This window comes from Trachypithecus francoisi, unplaced genomic scaffold (genome assembly GCF_009764315.1).
Source record: "Trachypithecus francoisi isolate TF-2019V2 unplaced genomic scaffold, Tfra_2.0 Lachesis_group0, whole genome shotgun sequence".
Lineage (NCBI taxonomy): Eukaryota > Metazoa > Chordata > Mammalia > Primates > Cercopithecidae > Trachypithecus > Trachypithecus francoisi.
In genome coordinates, this window is record NW_022681453.1 from 139,940,391 (window position 1) to 139,962,292 (window position 21,902).

The 21,902-nt window shown below is 41.7% G+C and overlaps 1 protein-coding gene across 4 annotated transcripts in view; it reads right to left on the minus strand.

The window, feature by feature from the left end:
* SEC22C (SEC22 homolog C, vesicle trafficking protein) overlaps window positions 1–21,902 on the minus strand; it is a 37,156-nt gene that overhangs the window by 12,701 nt on the left and 2,553 nt on the right. For 3 of the 4 annotated variants that reach the window (XM_033212201.1, XM_033212200.1, XM_033212203.1), the window contains exons 2-4: window positions 8,134–8,342; window positions 3,085–3,248; window positions 671–850 (exon numbers count right to left, since the gene is read on the minus strand). In XM_033212201.1, the coding sequence (XP_033068092.1) occupies window positions 671–850; window positions 3,085–3,248; window positions 8,134–8,315 (526 nt within the window). In that variant the 5' untranslated portion in view covers window positions 8,316–8,342. Of the gene's footprint in view, window positions 1–670; window positions 851–3,084; window positions 3,249–8,133; window positions 8,343–20,625; window positions 20,644–21,902 lie in introns of those variants that run through there. The other variant, XM_033212202.1, reaches the window with a different exon arrangement.

Sequence of the window (21,902 nt, forward strand, 5' to 3'; positions counted from 1 at the left end):
GCAGGAGGATGATGGCTTAAGCCCAGGAGTTCAAGACCAGCCTGGGCTGTAACATGGAGAAAACTTGTCTCTATTAAAAAAAAAAAAAAGAAGAAGAAGGAAAAGAAAAAAGAAAATAACCTGCCAAGTCATTCTTCAACTCCTGAATTGCATCACAATAGCCTCCCCTCAAACCAATCCACTGTCATAATAGTCAATTTTTTTCTTTTTTAAGACAGGGTCTCATTCTGTCACCCAGGTTAGAGTACAGTGGCTCACAATCACGGCTCACTGCAGCCTCGACCTCCCGGGCTCAGGTGAATCTCCCACCTTAGTCTCTGCAGTAGCTGGGACTATAGGCACGAGCCACCACCTCTGGCTAATTTTTTGTATTTTTGATAGAGATGGGGTTTTGCCATGTTGCCCAGGCTGGTCTCAAATTCCTGGACTCAAGTGATCCACCTGACTTGGCCTCCCAAAGTGTTGAGATTACGGACATGAGCCTCCACGCCTGCCTGTAGTCAAAGTTTTGTAACAGCCACCAAGAAACAGGATTGGTCCATATTTTTCTCAGCGTATTTTATACCACTCCTTCTCCCTAAAAAATAGCTTTCTAGTGAAAAAAAAATCAACGTCCATTTGAAATACACAGTATCACTTCATCAACATGAGGGAACTACTAGCCACTTACCAGGCTCCAAGTGCATGGGTGTGTGACCATTCATCACCCCATTTGCCACATCTGTGTCCTCCAGAGTGAGAACCACTGGTGGCTGCAACTTGAGCTCCTCCTGAATTTTTTCCAAACTGCTCTCCATCTGAGAGGAACTTACATAGTTAAAATGCCACTTCACTTTCTGAATGATGTTGTCTGCAAAAAGAGAGCAACACAAGTTAAACATTTTCATCAGAATAGATATTATAAGATAATATGTACAAAATGAAGTTCACATTTCTTTTTTTGAAGATAGGGTCTCACTGTCACCCACTCTGGAATGCAGTGCAGTGGTGCCATCACAACTTACAGCAGCCTTGACCTCCCGACCTCAAGTGATTCTCCCACCTAAGCCTCCCAAGTAGCTGAGACCACAGATGTGTACCACCACACCTGGCTAATTTTTTTCATTTTTAAATTGTTTTTCTGTAAAGACAAGGTCTCACTGTATTGCCCAGGTTGGTCTCAAACTCCTGAGCTCAAGGGATTCTCCTGCCTCAGCCTCCCAAACTGCTGGGATAATAGGCGTGAACCATTGCACCCAGCTAAAGTTCACATTTCTAAGAGCTAATCAGCCAGATTCTGAAAAGTGTCAAGTTAAACATAAAGGTCAAATGATTGCTAATATGAACACTGTCTGATCAATCTCTTCAAAGCAGGATAGTTAAAATGTGATTGACTAAAAAGGCAATAATGCATCACAGAACCTCAGGAATGAGTCAGGGGAAAGGGGCATGCGTCTTAGCCCCTTACCACTTCTCATAGTACAGTACAACCCTAGGCAATTTACAGAATATTTCTAAGCTTGAAAAATGGAGACAGTTACTCCTGATCTGATTAACTCAAAAAAAGACTTGTTTGAAAAAAATTACAAATGAATATGTTGTGCAAACTAGGATTATATATTTGAAAAGTATTCATTTTAATTCTTAAACTTATGTTAGGATTAATCCATTATCGAATCTGAACAGTTCTTGAAGTGAAGTTTCATACATACTGGCAAAGCAAAATCATGTATAATTCTACTCTCAGTATACTTTGACTCATTCTACTCCCACTCAACAATGAGCAAACATGATGCTGGGGAAGGGGCTCCCATCAGATCAAGCAAATGGCTTTAGAAGGAAGGCACATCCAGAGATGAAGGGAGAGAAGAACACAGGTCTACCTAGCTCCAAATCAACTCACAGCCCAGGGATGCTGCAGCTATGGTCTGTTTTGAACTAGCAGCCCTCTTCAGAGAAAGAAGTGCAGCCCAGAGCACAAGCTTGACTAAGACCTCACAGGGAGATTCAGGGGCAGAACCCTCAGTCTATCACTGGTCTACCAGGCTGGAGTCTGCCTAGCAGGGTGACACCAAAAGAGGGTGCTAGCCCCATTCCTGATGGGCTAGCCAGTGAACACATGAAGGAATGTGAGGGCTATGGCAGGAGTAGCCAGAAAGCCTAAGTGGCAACACTTCCAGGTGCTGGTTCTGCCCCTGACCATTTATAACAAATGTTACCACACCTTTGTTTAAGAACATCACAGAGTCAGCAGCTGTTTACACGGAAAGCAGAGAATGTCCCCCAACTCCCACCTCCATTCCTCTTCGTCCAAGAGCTCAAAATGACCCACACCTGACCAAAATAGGGCACATACTATGATTATCACGCTGTGTTCCAAAGTCTCTAAGCCTCGACAAGGCCTTTCTGGCAGAGCCTACAAAAGAAGTATCATTTTCCAGAGCAAACTTTTGGGTCAAGGAACTGTTTTTTTCTTCCAAACCATCACAGACTGATATTTTGATTGAAAAAAAAGCAATAAAAAATTATCACAGGAATGTCAAATTACCATAAGAATTTCTAAACACCAGTTCTCACTTTCTGTGCTTACCTCCTGATGGTATAAACACCCTTTCAGTAGTAATACTCTGGGGCAGGGGTCAACAAAAGTTTCGTACAGTGCCAGTTAGTAAATATTTTAGGATGGTGGCTACATGGTCTCTGTCACAACTCAACTCCGCTGTTGTAGGGCAAAAGCAGCCACAGACAACATGTAAAAGAATGAGCATGGCCGTGTTCTGCTTCATTTACAAAACAGGCGGCTGGCCTATGGGCCATTGTTTGCTGACCCCAGCTTCAGAGAGCTGTGGGTTACAACTTACATGTTTCACCCTTCCTCCACCCTGCCCCCAGGCTCTGTGGAGATGAAAAGCCAGAGTATGAAACCTTGACACTTTCCGGGCCACTTCAATTGCTATGAAATCTCATGGTACAAGTCTGTTCTTCAGTGACATGTTTTTGCACCTCCAGTGGTTTTCCTTGATGGTCAAAGCCAAACCTAAACTGTAAATTCTACACATATAACACCATGGAAGAGAACAATAAATATGAAACAGGGTTACAAACCAAACTCAAGAAAAGCGTATGGCCTGGAGGCTAGGCCAATGCAGGTGGTGTCATAGGAAGCCGTGAATTCCCACCACAGGGTCTCCAGGAAGCAGAAGGCCATGGTTGCTGGACACTGGCAGGAGCAGATAGCCATGCAGGCCACGTCCCCGAAAGAAGAAAAACTGAAACAAAAGGGCTACATCTGTATTACCAGGAAACAGCCCCATGTATTCCCATCCCACACCCAGATACAACCTTACCTCAATTCTGCACTTGCTTGGTTTTAAACAGTCCTGTAGCTGTTTGTTGCAGGTATATTGTCTCTTCAGTTTGACCTATTCCTGACACTGTCTTTCTGCTACTTCCTTTAAAATGTCTAGCAGTCTTAGTCAATGACAGCCTGTGATCACTCTTATTTATTCATGCATGAGGGATGCATATTCTATTAGGGGGAATTAGCCTCAGACTTCTCCACATATGCTGAGAAAACGTTTTTCTTCTTTAATCTACATCAACAGATTTCCTAATGTTAAATCATCCTGGCATCCTAAAATAAACCCTTGTTGGATCTAAGTTCCTACATATTCATCAACTGCTGGATTCAGTTTGCTAACATTTTAATTGGGACTTTTGTGTCTATATAAATAAGACTGGCCTATAATTTTCCTTTCTTATACTGTCTTCATCTGATTATGGTATTTAGGTTATTCTGGTCTCATAAAATAAATACAGTTTTTCTTTTTCTACTCCCTTTTGGGCTGTCAGGCTATCATTTCAAGTTCAGGGTACGGGGGCTCTAGATCACCTATCTGTGTGTCTACTGACTCCCACTCACTGTGGAATGTCTCCTCTTGTGTTTTGTCATTTTGTGCTGAGAGCTCATCCCTATGGGACATTTTTTGTAAGAATCCCCTGAGGCCCGAGTTGTGACACACTTCTTCCAGTGTGGTTCTGCATTTGCTCTGGCTGCCTACCACAGCAATGTCATCACTCTGGGACCAATACCAATGTTTCAACCTTGGCTTAGGAGTTCCCCAGACTTTGAGGAGTATACACTCCAACTTCAATCTTTTACAAGGCACAAGAATAACATTTCAATTTCTTAGGTGAAATTTATTTTTCCTTCCCATACAAAGCCAAGTAGAGGTGAGTTACCCTGTATCAATGGGAAAACTATTTCCCTCACCTATCACCATTTCATTAGGTTGTGGCCTGACAAGAACTTTCCTTTATGCAAGAGTTTTTGTTTTGTTTTTTTGACACAGGGTCTCACTCTGTCATCCATGCTAGAGTGCAATGGCATAATCTCAGCTCACTGCAGCCTCAACCTCCCAGGCTTAAGCCATCCTCCCGCCTCAGCCTCCCAAGTAGCTGGGACTACAGTTGTATGCCATCACACTTTGCTAATTTTTTGTGTTTTTGTAGAGATGGGGTCTCTCCATGTTTCCCAGGCTGGTCTCAAACCACTGGGGGGCTCAAGCAATCTCCCTGCCTCAACCTCCCAAAGTGCTGGGATTACAGGTGTGAGCCATGGCACCCAGCCACAAGGGTCTTGTTCTGACACTCCATCCTATGTAAGCCCAAACCAAGCCCCAATTGTACGGTGACTGAATGCCAGGAGCCTCAGTGTCTGCTCACACACTTACTACCTTAATATTTTGCCCCCCTTTCATTTCTAGCATCTTAGGATTTCTTTCTTTCAAGATTAACTACATATTTAAAGTAATTGTTGACATGTATTTACCCTCATTTCTGGGTGTTTTCAGTAGGAGGGTTCTAAGGTTATGTTGTTCTACCATCTTTTTGAAACTGTAACTCCCTACATAAAAACTTTTCCAATCTAAAAAAAAGGACAACTCTCCTTCTTATGGAAGAAATCCTTCAACAGGGTCTAGCCACTCTAGGATGGATGTGTTTCTATTTGAAAGAGGACCCCTGTTGTGGGTTGAGTGTGTCCCCCCAAAAAGATTTACTGATGTCTTAACTCAAAGAAATAGAGTCTTTGAAGATGTAACCAAGATAAAATGAAGTCATACTGGATTAGGGTGGGCCCTCATCTAATGATCAGTATCCTTATACAAAAGGAAATTTGGACACAGAGACATAGGGAAGAAGACCATGTGACCATGGAGACAGAGACTGCAGTAAGGCATCTACAAACAAGGAAAACCAAGGATTGCCAATGACTGCCAGAAAGTAGCAGAGGTTAGGGAAGGATTCTTCCTCAAAGTTTGTAGAGGGAACATGGTCCTGTGATACCTGTGAGAGAATGAATTCTGTTGTTTGAAGCCAATTTGTGGTAATTTGTTATGACAGTTGTAGGGAACTAACACACTCCTTAACTATTAAAAGCTACGGTACTGCTCACCTGTAAGAAAAGAAAGTCTGTTTCCTCTGCGAAAATAATGGTAAATATTTAATTCAAAATTACAAATGAGTAGAACATTTTTTATTCCTTTTTCCAAAATACTACTGAAGTTTCCAGGATTTAAATCTGAAGTCTTAGACTTCTTTTTTCTGTGAAAAATAGCTTTTAACAGAGAAAAGCTTTCCTATTTGAAGTACAGTACAAATCAGCTAATCACAGTATAGTAAAGGAGAGACCATCAAGGACAGCATGTTCAGGCCCCCAGAGAAAGGGGCTGCACATGTGGACAGGTGCAACTCAGTGTTTGCTCCTGAACATCCAGAGCCCACATCACCAGGTGACAGCTGCATGTGCCTATTATTTGTCACCCCCTTCAGGACATGGCCCTTCTAGCCTGACATTACCACCTAGCCTGGTGTCAGGGCTGGACTTTTCCTTTTGTTTTTACAATTCTGAGACTGAATTCCCCTAAAAGGACCTCAGCTTAGCAGGTCAACTAAAAATTCACTATTCAAGGAAATCAAAAGGGGGCCAGGCAAGGTGGCTCATACCTATAATCCCAGGGCTTTGGAAGGCCAAGGCAGGAGGATCACTTGAGCCTAGGAGTTCAAGACCAGCCTGGGCAACATGGCAAGACCCTGTCTCTAAAAAATAAAAATAAATTAGCTGGGGGTAGTGGTGTGTAGACTCAGCTACTTGGGAGGCTATCTATCAATCAATCTATCTATCTAATCTACCTGTCTATCTAGACACAAGGTCTCTGTCCCCCCCAGTTTGGGGGACAGAGTTTCAGCTACTTGGGCGGCTAAGGTATGGACATGGCTCACTGCAGCCTTGACCTCCTGGGCTTGAGCAATCCTCCCACCTCAGCCTCCCAAGTAAGCTGGAACTACAGATGCACTCTACCACATCTGGGTTATTTTTAATTTTTTTGTAGAGATGGGGTCTCATCCTGTTGCCCAGGCTGGTCTTGAACTCCTGGACTCAAGCGATCCTCCCACCTTAGCCTCCCAAAGTGCTGGGAGTACAGGCATGAGCCACTGCACCCAGCTGAGATCTTGTCTCTAAAAATAAAATAAAAAATAAAAATATAAGGAGAGCAAAAGGGACTTGCTAAGTAAAGGTCTAGATACAAAAGAAAATAGACATAAACTCTAACAAGCCATTTTCATATTCTAAAATCTGCCTTGCCCCTGATGCCTCCATAGAATGACTTGCTTCTTGCTCTGAGTCCTAGAACAGGACATTTTATAACGCATAAGAAGCAGACTTTGGTGCCTAACTGCCTTCATTCAAATCCTGGGCTGACCAGTTACTAACACTGTAACCTTAGTTAAGTTTTTTTACCTCAGTTTCCTCCTCTGCAAAACAGGTGTAACACTATTACCTACATCATTAGCCACATAAAACACAGAATAGTGCCTGGCATATAGAAAACACTCAATAATATCAGTTATTGTAACCAGGATTATTGTAATCACTTGATTCCTACTTCCAATGGAGCATTTTCCCCACTGTATTGTAGTTAGTTATATATTTCTCTTGTTAACTCATTAGACTTTAAGTTCCTTGAGAAGAGAGACCTCCTCTCACTTATTTTTCACTCCCCTGCTCCTGTCATGTAATAAAAATTTAAAAATGACTGGGTACAGTGGCTCACGCCTATAATCCCAGCACTTTGGGAGGCCAAGGTGGGCAGATCATCTGAGGTCAGGAGTTCGAGAGCAGCCTGGCCAACATGGTGAAACCTCATCTCTACTAAAAAATTCAAAAATTAGCCGGGCCTGGTGGTAGGCGCCTATAATCCCAGCTACTCAGGAGGCTGAAGCAGAAGAATCACTTGAACCCAGGAGGCAGAGGTTGCAGTGAGCAGAGAGTGCACCACTGCACTCCAGCCTGGGCCACAAGAGCGAAACTGTCTCAAAAAAATAAATAAAAATTAAAAAGTGAAAAATCAAAACATAAAAAGTGAAAAAATTAAAAAGCAAAGGTATAAAGTATAAATGAAATTTTTTTCTTATTTTCTTGGCTTTCTAACTCTCATTATTTTCCCTCCCCAATATTATAATCCAGTATCTCCTCCCCCCTTACCTTTTCTCTTCCCCTGCATCTGAGTAAAAAAAACTACAAAACTAAAGACATGAACCTAGGTCTCCCAATGCTCATGGGCACTCCACTAACAGAAGTTAAGAGCTGGAGCAGCCATGGCTGGGCGCAGTGGCTCACACTTGTAAACCCAGTACTCTGAGAGACTGAGGCGGGTGGATCACCTGAGATCAGGAATTCGAGATCAGCCTGGGCAACATGGTGAAACCCCATCTCTACTAAAAATATAAAAATTAGCTGGGCACTGTGGCATGCACCTATAATCCCAGCTACTCAGGAGGCCGAGGCATGAGAATTGCTTGAACCCAGGAGGCGGAGGTTGCAGTGAGCCAAGATGGTGCCATTGCACTCCAGCCTGGGTGACACAGTGAAACTCTATCTCAAAAGAAAAAAAAAAGCTGGAGCAACCATCCCTGAGGCTCTAAGAAAACCCATTTCTTTCATGATTCTGTTGCAGACACACATGACCTCAGACCACTGATGCTAGATCTACTTTTAATACACAATGTGATCAGCATAAGATTACCACTACATGTAGTTAAAAATAATCCAAATTTTGCTAATATTCTGAAAAAGTGAATATGCTCACTTACTGTATACTAAAGTCACGGCCTTCTGCAGAACCTCGACCTGGATATTGGGCTAGTCGCAAGGCTAAACTCTTGAGCCGTCTCCTCCATTCCAAAAAATCTTGGGTGTGGTAAAAATCAGTAGAGGCCGAGAGGGGCAGTCCATCCCTTACCCGTACCACGCAGGCAAAAAAGATCATGGACATGGTCCACAAGAGGAGTCATGAGGACACCTGAAGAAAGCAAGATCACCTTGTTACTGAGGCTCAAATGACAGTGCCAGAAATACCCCCACCCATGAAATGCCCACTTTAGGGATTTTCACCCTCATTCCCACTATAATTGCAAATGTTGCTTTTATTGTTATTTCCCTGGCCTCTACTCCTACATCACTCCCAATTTTCCTCCCTTTATCATCCTCCCTGCCTTTTCTGCACTTATAATTCTCTTTTTCTTTTTCTCTAATGAGTCTCTCCTTTTCCAGAATTAAGCCAACTGGGATGATGGGGAAAGGAATACAGAACGGAAGCAGGACCAGATGGCTCAGGAGCAACAGTAGTAATGGCAGGTAGCAGGACTAGACACAGCAAGACAGTCCTAAAGAGACAAGAAGCACCAGACACTGAAGCGGCAAGGACTGAGGTCCAGTGACCTGTGCACTTCAGGTCACCCACGGAGATAGGCACTAAGCAGTTTAGTTGCCATATCCTCACTTGAGAGGAGATAGAAGAAGGTGGAGAGATTCTGAGCATCTAACCTAATGCTGGTGACAAGGAGAGCAGAAGGCAAAAATGAAACCTCCAGATCATGTCCTTCTGAATTTCTGCAAATGTCTGACATAGAGCCAGTCTTCAAAGTGATGACAGTCCCTACAGATGGCTAAAGGCAATCATTTAGCAAATTATATTAGAGTAAGATTCTAAATATTTGGCCATGATATGTGAATACCATTAAGAAACAGAAAGAAACAGATCTGGGCCGGGCGCGGTGGCTCAAGCCTGTAATCCCAGCACTTTGGGAGGCCGAGATGGGCGGATCACGAGGTCAGGAGATCGAGACCATCCTGGCTAACACGGTGAAACCCCGTCTCTACTAAAAATACAAAAACTAGTCGGGCGAGGTGGCGGGCGCCTGTAGTCCCAGCTACTCGGGAGGCTGAGGCAGGAGTATGGCGTAAACCCGGGAGGCGGAGCTTGCAGTGAGCTGAGATCCGGCCACTGCACTCCAGTCTGGGCAACAGAGCAAGACTCCGCCTCAAAAAAAAAAAAAAAAAAAAGAAACAGATCTGAACCCTCATGGTGCCTTGGGCAAATTGGAAAAGGATGTCTCTCTTGGTGGAAACAGGCCTGCACCAGTTCTGCTGGCAGAGTCTGGCTGTATTAGCCCTATCTGTAACTCTGCAGGGTGCTTGTTCAGGGCATAACTTGTACATCTGTGAGTGGCAACCCTGCAATTAGGGATTAGTGAGGTGGCCATTGCAGCTCAGATGAGTCTTTCCAACAGGATGTGTCCACACATCCTATTTCACAAATCCTCTACTTGACAGGATCCTCTACCACCAGGCCCTTTACTTGATAGGATGATAACAGGATACCAATGTACCTCTTTTCCAAAGAACTCTAGGGATGCAACCTTATTTGGCATCTCAGTTCTTCATCTCAGACTCCCAGGATGCACACTACTCTTTATCTCTGTACCTCTATGCATTCTTCACTTGTGTCTGCAGTGTCACTCCTCTGATCTCCCCACATCCAAATCCAAATCAAAGACTGTCTCAAATCCACCTTCTCAGACTTGTCCAGCTGGAAGTACTTTCTCCCTCTTTTAAATTCTTAGGAAACTTACCTCTTTGTTCTCTATTTTACTGATTTTGCATTTCCACTACCTAAATAAAAGTTCTAAGAATAAAGACCATGTCTGGAATGGATGAATGAATGAATAATTATCACCACAATATATATGTAGAAACTGCAATGATATAAAAACACAAAGGAGGCAAAAAGAAAAATTAGGCTACCAGCCAACAGATACTACACAGTCCATTTGACCCATTTCTCCACACCTTCCATTGGGGAGTAAAAATGTGGAAAGCCCCTGGAAAAGTACACACACACAGAAAAGCTACTATGTTCCCAGCACCAATGGCAGGGCCAGGTCAACTGCCAGAAGACACTATGGGTTCTACAGCAGACGCCTGGCCAATGATGAGACCACAAGCACCACAAACGGAATCAGGGAACAAATGTAGACAGGTTAATTGTTCTATCTTCTATATTTTTGTAAGTATTTGAAATATTTAATTTTAAAACATTTTTTAAAAAGATTTATAGGGCACAAAGCCCTGACAGACATAGGGAAAGGCTACAAGATCAATTTGAGACCAGGGCTTAGGCTCTTAACAATAACTCCAACGAGAACCATAAGCCAAGATATGAAGACACTGAGGCCAAAAAGAGAGTCAATGAGATACCAAAACAGTTAGAGACAGGACAGAAACACCCCAAAGTAAAATAAGAAACGTACTTTTTTGGGAGCCGAGTAAACTGTGTGCTCCTCTAAAGGAAAGCAGTGTGCACTGACTCCAAATGTCAATTCCAAAACATCCTCTGTAGTTCTGTCTTTATGGAGCATCTACCTTACGCCAGGTATTGTCTTAAGCTAATAAAAAAGAAAAGGGTGACATTTCCAAGCGATGGTAATCAGGAGAACTAGTTTTACCACTCTCTTCCCCTCCAGGTTCTCTACTTCTCCATCCTATCCTTTGGTGATCAAACTTGCTTTTCCTCAAACATTAGTATTCAAGATAAATAAATACCCCTTCTGTTTTTCAGTTCTATCAAGTTACTAGTACTGCAAACTAGTGAAACCTCCATCTATTTTTTAAAAGTCTTTTAAAAATATTTGTGATGGTTTAATGAAGGTGACACTGTGATACTAACTTGTTTGTGCGTATTTGCGAGTGTATGTGAATGTACAGGATGGCAGCTGCTTGAAGGGTTAAAAGATTTTATAGGCTGCCACAGAAGAGTCTAAGAATGAAGACAACATCCTTGACATTGTTTTCCTTTGTAAAAATATACTTTATATTCCAAAAGACAGAAAAAAAAAATACAAAAAGGAAGGGGCTTATCTTTACAGGGATTTGATATTTGTGAATTCAGGTTATGAGCTATTATGAGACAGCCTGTACTCAAATAAGAGATATGACCACTGCTCAAAACAGAATGAACTTCTGTTTCTGGAAAGATGAAGTAGAATTACTTTTCCCTGCTTCTCCCATGATATACCCTGGACATTACATATAAAATAAACATTCAAAAATTCTGACCAGCCTGGCCAACAAGGCAAAACCCTGTCTCTACTAAAAATACAAAAATTAGCCAGGTGTGGTGGCACACACCTGTAATCCCAGCTACTCAGGAGGCTGAGGCACGAGAATCACTTGAACCCAGGAGGGAGAGGTTGCAGTAAGCCAAGATTGTGCCACTGTACTCCAACCTAGGTGACAGAGTGAGACCCTGTTTCAAAAATAAAAATAAAAATTCTGAAAGGTGAAGAAGAAGACTGGCTAGGGACCTTGGGATTTAAGGAATGACACATCTGTGAGTCTGCTGAGTTTGTTTTTTCTTATTTGTTTGTTTGTTTGTCTCACATATCACAGACTGGGTGTTGGAGAAGCTAGCAAGAAATGCCAATGGGTACAGACCGAAAAAAAAAAAAAAAAAGTCAAAAAAAACTTTGTTCTCTCCAGTCAAAAAAACTAGAAAAGGTAAAGCATAACAAAACAAAAAACTTTTAGATAAAAAAAACTGCTCTACTCCAGCCAAACATCACAAAAAAAAAAAAAAAAAAAAAAAAACTGTAGCCACCACACACCTGCCAACGAAGGCCAAGTGAACAGCCTAGACTTCCACCACTGTCCTGCAGTAACAAGATGCCCCATTCTCCACCTCCCATCCTGCCGGGGTAGCATTAGAGAAGGCCAAGTAGCAGGTTAGAGGGCAGTAATGAGCCATTCTCTCCCACCACGTCACTCGGCAGACAGAATTCCTATCTCTCCCCAGCAATGATGAGCAGTCCCTTTCCCCTAGGGTGTCAACAGAGGCCATGTAGGGAACCTGGACTTCTACGTCCATCGGGCAGTAATAAGACAGTCCCTCGCTTCCCCTGCTGGAGTGGTATCAAGAAAGACCAGCTAAAACAGAAGATTTTAGTAAGATTCAGATCTCATAATATCCAAAATGTAAGTTTCAATAGAAAATCACTGGCTATACTAAGAACCAGAAAAATCTCACCTTCAATGAGAAGAGACATTAACTGATGCCAACATCAAGATGACAGAGATATTAGAATTATCTACAAAGAGTTTGTAACAGCCACCATAAAAATGCTTCAATGGGCAATTATAAACTGCTTCCCAGGCTAGAATGCAGCAGTGCAATCATGGCTCACTGCAGCCTCAATCTCCAGGGCTCAAGCAATCCTTCCACCTCAGCATGCTGAATAGCTGGGAATATAGGCACACATCACTACATTTTTTTTTTTTTTTAGACACAGGGTCTTGCTATGTTGCTCAGGCTGGTCTTGAACTCTCAGGTTCATGTGATCCTCCCACCTCAGCCTCTCAAAGTGCTGGGATCATAGGGGTGAGTCACCATACCCAGCCACTTTTAAAAAATGAAAAATAAAAACTCTCAGTAAAGAAACAGAAGATATAAAAAACTAAATGGAGATTCTAGAATTAAAAATAAACTGAGGCAGCCAGGCATGGTGGCTCACGCCTGTAATCCTGCCACTTTGGTAGGCCAAGGCAGATGGATCACTTGAGGTCAGGAGTTCGAGACAGCCTGGCCAACATAGTAAAACTTCATCTCTACTAAAGATACAAAAATTAGCCAGGCATGGTGGCACACACCTGTAGTCTCAGACACTTGGGAGGCTGAGGCAGGAGAATCACTTGAATCCGGAGGCTGAGATGGCAGTAAGCCAAGATCACGCCACAGAACTCCAGCCTGGGCTACAGAGTGAGACTCCATCAAACAAAACAAAACAAAATAAAACAAAATAAAACTGAGGCCAGGTGCAGTGGCTTATATCTACAATCCTAATGCTTTGAGAGGCCAAGGCAAGAGGATCACTTGAGACCAGGAGTTTGAGACCAGCCTAGACAACATAATGATACCCCATCTGTATGAAAATAAATAAATTAATTAATTAAAGTAAAAAACGCAATGGATGGGCTCAATAGAAATATGGGGGGGGGAAGAAGAATGAATAAGTAAATATGAAGACAGAGTATAGAAATTACTCAATCTGAACAATATGAGGGGAACTAGATTGAAAAATATTTCACAGGCACTTGGAGACCTGTGAGGGCTATAAAAAATGACCAAATATTCCTGTTACTTGAGTCCTGGAGGACAAAAGAAAGAAGACAGGGATGAAAAAGTATTCAAAGAAACAATTTCTGAATATTTCCCAAACTGTGCAAAAGACATAAGCCCAGAGATTCAAGAAACTGAACAAATCCCAGAAAGGATAAACCCAAGAAACCCATGCCAGCACACAGACAGAAGCCCAACTTACGAAAACTAAACATAAAGAAAAAATCTTGAAAGCAGCAAGAGAAAAATAATACCTTACCTATAAGGGGAAAACAATTCAAATGACAGCAAATTTCTCACAGAAACCATGGAGGCCAAAAGGAAGTAACACATGTTTTCCGAGTACTAAAAGAAAAGAACTGCCAACCCAGAATCCCATATTCAGCAAAAATATCCTTCAAGCAGCTAGGTGCAGTGGCATGTGCCTGTAGTTCCAACTACACTGCTTGAGCCCCAGGAGTTCAAGTCCAGCCTAGGCAACATAGCAAGACCTTGCCTCAAAAAAAAAAGGCTGGGCGCGGTGGCTCAAGCCTGTAATTCCCAGCACTTTGGGAGGCCGAGACGGGTGGATCACGAGGTCAGGAGATCGAGACCATCCTGGCTAACACGGTGAAACCCCGTCTCTACTAAAAAATACAAAAAACTAGCTGGGCGAGGTGGTGGGCACCTGTAGTCCCAGCTACTCGGGAGGCTGAGGCAGGAGAATGGCATGAACCCGAGAGGAGGAGCTTGCAGTGAGCTGAGATCCGGCCACTGCACTCCAGCCTGGGTGACAGAGCAAGACTCCGTTTCAAAAAAAAAAAAAAAAAGGAATAAAAGAAAAATTAAAGCATACTTAGATGAAGGAACATTAAAGGAATTTGTTAAGAAGTTCTCTAAACAGAAAGGAAATGATAAAAGAAGAAATCCTGGAACATCAGGAAGAAAGAAAGAACAATAGAAAGGGTAAAAACTTTTAAAAATATGACAGATTAATCTCTCATGAGTTTTCTAAATGATGTTTGGTAAATGAAGCATTAATTACAATGTCTCGTGGTTCTCAACATATGTAAAGGAAATATTTAAGACAATTATAAGTGGGAGGGTTCAAAGACATAAAAGGAGGTAAAGTTTCTACATTTCATTTGAAATAGTAAAACACTGACATCAGGAGACCACGACAAGTCATACACATACACACACACACACACACAAACACATACACACCCCACTAAAAAGCTATACAAAGAGATATACTAAAAAACACTACAGATTATAAAATGAAATTACTATTTTTTGAGACAGGGTCTCACTGTCACCCAGTCTGGAACACAGTGGCACAATCATGGCTCACTGCAGCCTCGACCTCAAGTCATCCTTCTGCCTCAGCCTCGAGGCTCAAGTGATCCTTTTGCCTCAGCCTCCCAAGCAGCTAGAACTACAGACATGTACCACTACACCCAGCTAATTTTTTTAAAGATGTATTTTGTAGAGACAGGTTCTTACTATGTTGCCATGGCTGGTCTTGAATTCCTGTTCTCAAGCAATCTGCCCATCTCAGCTTCCCAAAGTACTGGGATTACAGGCATAAGCCACTAGGCCTGGCCTAAAATGTAATTATTTTAAAATGTTCAAATTACTCACAAGAAGTCAAGGAAAAGAAAATGGAGACATAACAACAACAACAACAAACACAACAAACACAAAACAAAAAAGGGCAGACTTATTTCCTAATATATATCAATGATTACATTACATGTAAAGGGTCTAAATATGACAATTGAAGACAGAGACTGACGGTAGATAAAAGACATGAACCAATTATATACTATCTACATGAAATTCACTTCCAATATACCAATATAGACAGGTTGAAAGTAAATGGATGGAAAAAATATAGCATGTAAACATTAATCAAAAGAAGCAAGAGTTATATTATCATCAGATAGACTTCAGAGCAAAGAAAATGTCCAGGAACAGAGAAGGATATTACATAATGATAAAAGAATAAGTCCACCAAGAAGGCACAATAATCCTAAATGTGTTTGCACCAAACTTCAAAGATGTAAATAAGTGAAGCAAAAACTAATAAAGTGAAAGGAGGAATAGACAAATCAATAGTTGTAGCTGGAGAGTTCAACCACCTCCACTTCAAAAATTGATAAGACAAGTAAACAGAAATCAGCAAAGATTTTAAAAAAGAACTAAAAAACACTATCAACTAAAGGATATAATCATCATTTATAATATTCCATCCAACAACAGAAGAATTTCTTTCAAGACCCCACAGAACAGGCCGGGCGCGGTGGCTCAAGCCTGTAATCCCAGCACTTTGGGAGGCCGAGACGGGCGGATCACGAGGTCAGGAGATCGAGACCATCCTAGCTAACACGGTGAAACCCCATCTCTACTAAAAAAATACAAAAAAGCCGGGCGCGGTGGCTCAAGCCTGTAATCCCAGCACTTTGGGAGGCCGAGACGGGCGGATCACGAGGTCAGCAGATCGAGACCATCCTGGCTAACATGGTGAAACCCCGTCTCTACTAAAAATACAAAAAAAAACTAGCCGGGCGAGGTAGCGGGCGCCTGTAGTCCCAGCTCCTCGGGAGGCTGAGGCAGGAGAATGGCGTAAACCCGGGAGGCGGAGCTTGCAGTGAGCTGAGATCCGGCCACTGCACTCCAGTCCGGGCGACAGAGCGAGACTCCGCCTCAAAAAAAAAAAAAAAAAAAAAAATACAAAAAACTAGCCGGGCGAGGTGGCAGCGCCTGTAGTCCCAGCTACCCGGAGGCTGAGGCAGGAGAATGGCGTGAACCCGGGAGGCGGAGCTTGCAGTGAGCTGAGATCCGGCCACAGCACTCCAGCCTGGGTGACAGAGCGAGACTCCGTCTCAAAAAAAAAAAAAAAAAAAAGACCCCACAGAATAGGCTGGACACAGTGGCTCATACCTGTAATGGCAACCCTCTGGGAGGCCGAGGTGGGAGGATTGCTGAGGACAGGAGTTTAAGACAAGAAACCACAGAATATCTACCAAGATAGACCATATCCTGGGCTATAAGACAAACCTCAATAAATTTAAAAGAATTCATACAAAGTGTGTTATATGACCACAATGTAATCAAATTATAAATTAATAACAGAAAGGTAATGAAAACCTCCAAACACTTGAAAAGAAGGCAAACACTTTTAAATAATCCATAGGTTAAAAAGGAAATATCAAGGAAATTTTAAAAATACATTGAACTGGATGAAAATGAAAATATATCAAAATTTGTGGCACACAGCTAAAGCAGTACTGAGAGGGAAATTCATAGCACTAAATGTTTACGTTCAAAAAGAAGTCTCAAAACAATAATTTAAGCTAACAGGTCAAGAAACTAGAAGAAGAGCAAAATAAGCTTAAATCACAAACATGGAAGGAAATCATAGGGTAGAAATCAATGAAATGGAAAAATTTAAAAATAGAGAAAAACCAATGAAACAAAAAGTTGGTTCTTCGGATAGAGTGATACTTCATCTCAAAACAATTATATTTCTATATACTAACAATGAACATATGGAAACCAAAACTTAAAATACCATTTATAATCATTCTAAAAAATAATCTCAATAAAGCTATAATTTTTAAAATAAAATGCTTAGATGTAAATCTAACAAAACATATGCAGAACTTGTATGCTGAAAACTACAAAACATTCCTGAAATCGAAGTGCTAAATAAATGGGGAGATACATCATGTTTTATGGATTGGAAGAGTCAACATAGCAAAGATGTCAATTCTCCCCCCAAATTGATATACAGGTTTAATGCAACTACTGGAAAAAAAAATAAGCAAGAGAGTTTGTGGCTATAGATAAGATTATTCTAAAATGCATATGGAAAGGCAAAGAAACTAAAATAGCTAAAGCAATTCTGAAAAAAGAATAAAATAGGAAAAACCATGCTATCCTACTTCAAGACTTATTATATAGCTATAGTAATCAAGATTGTGCGGTATTGTCAGACAAATAGACATAGATCAATGAAACGGAATACAGAATCCAAAAATATACTTACATAGGTATATCTAACTGATTTTTTAACAAAGTGCAAACGTAATTTAAGGGAGGAGGGGTAGTCTTTTCTACAAATAGTGCCGGGAGTAAAAAGAAAGAATCTTGACCTAAACCTCACATCTTACATAAAAATTAACTCAAGATTTATCATAGATTTAAATATGAAAAATAAAACTATAAAACTGGAGAAAACATAGGAGGAAATCTTCAGGACCTATGGCTTAGTGAGGAGCTCTTAGATATGACACCAAAAGCATAATCCATAAAGATAATTCAGAAAACTGGACTGCAACAAAATTGTACACTTTTTCTCTATGAAAGCCCATGTGAAGTGGATGAAAAGACAAGCTAGAATTTGGGAGAAAATATCTGTAAACCACATATCTGATAAGCAACTCAAACCTAGACTGTATAAAGAACTCTTGAAATTCAACAGTGAAAAAATACAAACAATCCAATTTTAAAATGGGAAAAACACACATACAGACATTTCGCCAAAGAGGATATATGGATGGCAAATTAGAACATGAAAAGATACTGAGCTATTATGAAACTGCAACTTGAGAGCCCAATGAGATAATACTACCTACCCATCAGAACAGCTAAAACGATAAATAGTGACAGTATCAAATACTGGCAAGCATGGAGAGAAACTGGATCTCTCATGCATTACTGGACTGTAAAATGGTATACTCTAGAAAAGTTTGGGCCAGGCACAGTGGCTCATGCCTGTAATCCCAGCACTTTGGCAGGCTGAGGTGGGTGGATCACCTGAGGTCAAGGGTTCGAGACCAGCCTGGCCAACATGGTGACACCCCGTCTCCACCAAAAACACAAAAATTAGCTAGGCGTGGTGGTGGGCACCTGTAATCCCAGCTACTTGGGAGGCTGAGGCAAGAGAATTGCTTGAACCTGGGAGGCGGAGGTTGCAGTGAGCCGAGACTGCACCATTGTACTCCAGCCTGGGCGACAGAATGAGACTTTGTCTCAAAAAAAAAAAAAAAAAACCATTTGGCAGTTTATTTTAAAACTAAACATGGAATTACTGTACAATCTACCAATCACACTCCTGGTATTTATCCCAGAGAAATAAAAACTCATGTCGACACAAAAACCTCTGTATAATTGCTCATTACAGCTTTATTTATAATCAAATCTGGAAACAACTAACATGTCCTACAAATAGTGAATGGTTAAACAAACCACAGTATATTCATTCCATGGACTACTCAGCAAATAAGAGGAATAAACTACTGTACTGGTACACAGAACAACTTGAATGGATCTCAAGTGCATTATGCTTGGTTGTAAAAAGCCAGTATCAAAAGGTTATATACTATATGCATCCTTTCATGTAACATTCTTGAAATGACAAACTTAGAGAAACGGAGGGCTGATAAACAGTTGTCAGAGGTTAGGGATGGTAGAGAAGAGGGGAACAGGTGTGACTATGAATGAATAGCCAAAGGCAGATCTTTGTGGGGATGGAATAATTCTGTATCTTGATTGCCGTGATGATTACAGGAATCTACACGATAAAGTGACAGTACTACACACACACACACACACACTTTATACCCACGTCAATTTCCTGGAGTTGTTATTGTACTAGAATTATATAATATGTAATCAATGGGGAAAACTAGGTGAAGCATACATGAGATTTCTCTGTACTACCTTTGCAAATTCCTGCAACTATAATTATCTTAAAATAAAAGCTAGGAAAAAAGTATTAACTTAAGATCTTCACGTACTGGTTACTTAAATTATGCTCATACTTTTTTGTTCAAATATCATTTTTAAATATCTCCACCAATGGAACAATAATCTTATCTGCTAATTAACTATAATTTTGATGTTTTATGCATGAACATTGAAGGGCACACTTTATAGTGAATAGCTCCCTAACTACATGACATTTCCAAACTGGAAGTACTATAATCTCAGGACTCTTTTGAAATAAAGCTGCTCAAAGATAACTAGTATTCAACTTAAAACAGGAAAGTGGCTGGGTGTGGTGGCTCACACCTGTAATCCCAACACTTTGGGAGGCAGAGGCAGGCGGATCAGCTGAGGCTGGGAGTTCGAGACCAGCCTGACCAACATGGAGAAACCCTGTCTCTGCTAAAAATACAAAATCAGCCAGGTATGGTGGTGCATGCCCGTAATCCCAGCTATTCTGGAGGCTGAGGCAGGAGAACAGCTTGAACCCAGGAGGCAGAGGTTGCAGTGAGCCGAGATCGTGCCATTGCACTCCAGCCTGGGCAACAAGAAGGAAACTCCATCTCAAAAAAAAAAAAAAAAAAAAAAACTAGGGCCAGGTGCTGTGGCTCATGCCTGTAATCCTAGCACTTTGGGAGGCCGAGGCGGGCAGATCATGAGGTCAGGAGATCAAGACCATCCTGGCTAACATGGTGAAACCTCATCTCTACTAAAAGTACAAAAAAATTAGCCGGGCATGGTAGCAGGTGCCTGTAGTCCCAGCTACTCAGGAGGCTGAGGCAGGAGAATGGTGTGAACCCGGAAGGCAGAAGTTGCAGCGAGCCGAGATAGAGCCACTGCACTCCAGCCTGGGCGACACAGCGAGACTCCGTTTGAAAAAAAAAAAAAAAAACTAGGAAAGCAGGCTGAGCATGGTGGCTCATACCTGTCACCCCAGCACTTTGGGAGGCAGAGGTGGGAGGACTGCTTGAGCCCAAGAATTTGAGACCAGCCTGGGAAACACAATGATACCCCATCTCTACAAAAAATTAAAATAAAAAAAAAAGGCCGGGCGCAGTGGCTCAAGCCTGTAATCCCAGCACTTTGGGAGGCCGAGATGGGCGGATCACGAGGTCAGGAGATCGAGACCATCCTGGCTAACCCGGTGAAACCCCATCTCTACTAAAAAAAAAAAATACAAAAACACTAGCCGGGCGAGGTGGCGGCGCCTGTAGTCCCAGCTGCTTGGGAGGCTGAGGCAGGAGAATGGCGGGGAGCCTGGGAGGCGGAGCTTGCAGTGAGCCGAGATCCGGCCACTGCACTCCAGCCTGGGCGACAGAGCGAGAAGACTCCGTCTCAAAAAAAAAAAAAAAAAAAAGCCAGGCATGGTGGCACACACCTGTGGTCCCAGCTACTCAGGAGTCTGAGGTGAGAGTCTTGAGCTCAGGAGGTCAAGGCTGTGTGAGCTGTGACTACATCACTGCACTCCAGCCTAGGCAACAAAGTGAGACCGTGTCTCAAAAAAAAAAAGAAAGAAAAGAAAAAGAAAAAGAAAAGAAAAGAAAATCAACTCCACAAGGACAAAGGCAGCTTCAGAATGTTCACACAAAGAGACAATGGAATGTCTTCCAGATCTTAGCAGATCCTTCCACAAGGCAGTGGATGTCATAACCTACCACCTTGCCTGGGACATATTAGGAAGCACTCAGTAAACACTGCTAAGTAAATGAATGAATGACCTAAAGGCTACCTTATTTTTGCTCACTGAAACAAGAAATGCAGGTTTACAGATCCCTTGCCATAATTCTGATCTACAGTTTGAACACTTTTCCACAATAAATCTGTACTTGGAGAGAAAAAGAGAAAGGTTTATACAGATGACATTTGTCTAAAAGTAGAGTAAAGTAGTAATCAAATACACAGCATCCGTGTTACTAGTTTTATAAAAATATATTTTAATTTGACTCCCTTATTTCCTAAATCCTCTTCCCAGCATCTGTTTGTAAATTGCTCATGCCATATATTATCTCTGTTCTATCAACAAAGACTTTGTGCCTATGCTGCAGGCTACCCTTGTTTCTGTTTTTTCTTCCTCCTTTTACCCTTAACCCCTCCTCAAGCCCCTACCACATGCACTGAGAGAGGGAGAGGCTGAGAGAGAGAAACAGAAAGAAAGAGAGAAAGAGAGAGATGACTGCACCTTGCAAAATAGGAATTTAGACAAAACAGGGTTCATTTGGCACACAAATATTCAAACACAAAGTGTTCACCATAAAGTATATACAGAATACAGAAGACTCAAATACACAATACAGAAGACAAAACTGAGTTGTGTCACCCTTACTAAATTCACCTTCAGCCACAGGACTTGAGAACTGGTTACCAAATTTGTAGATTCTATTAAGGCTCCAAGTTGCTTGGGGATGGAGTGAACAGGAGGGTAGAGGTCAGTTTTGTCATTTGTTAGGAACTGAGAAGGGTAGGGAACTAAACTTGATAGGACCTTTTACACTGATAATGTTATTAAATGCTTGTAACTATAAGGTAGACATAATCTACACTGGCTAGGTGGGAAAACTGCAGCTCTAAGGCTCAAGAGATAGAGCCAGATTCAACCCACACTTCCTTACTTCAAATATTCTAAAGCTGACGATCTTTCCACCACATCCTTCTTCT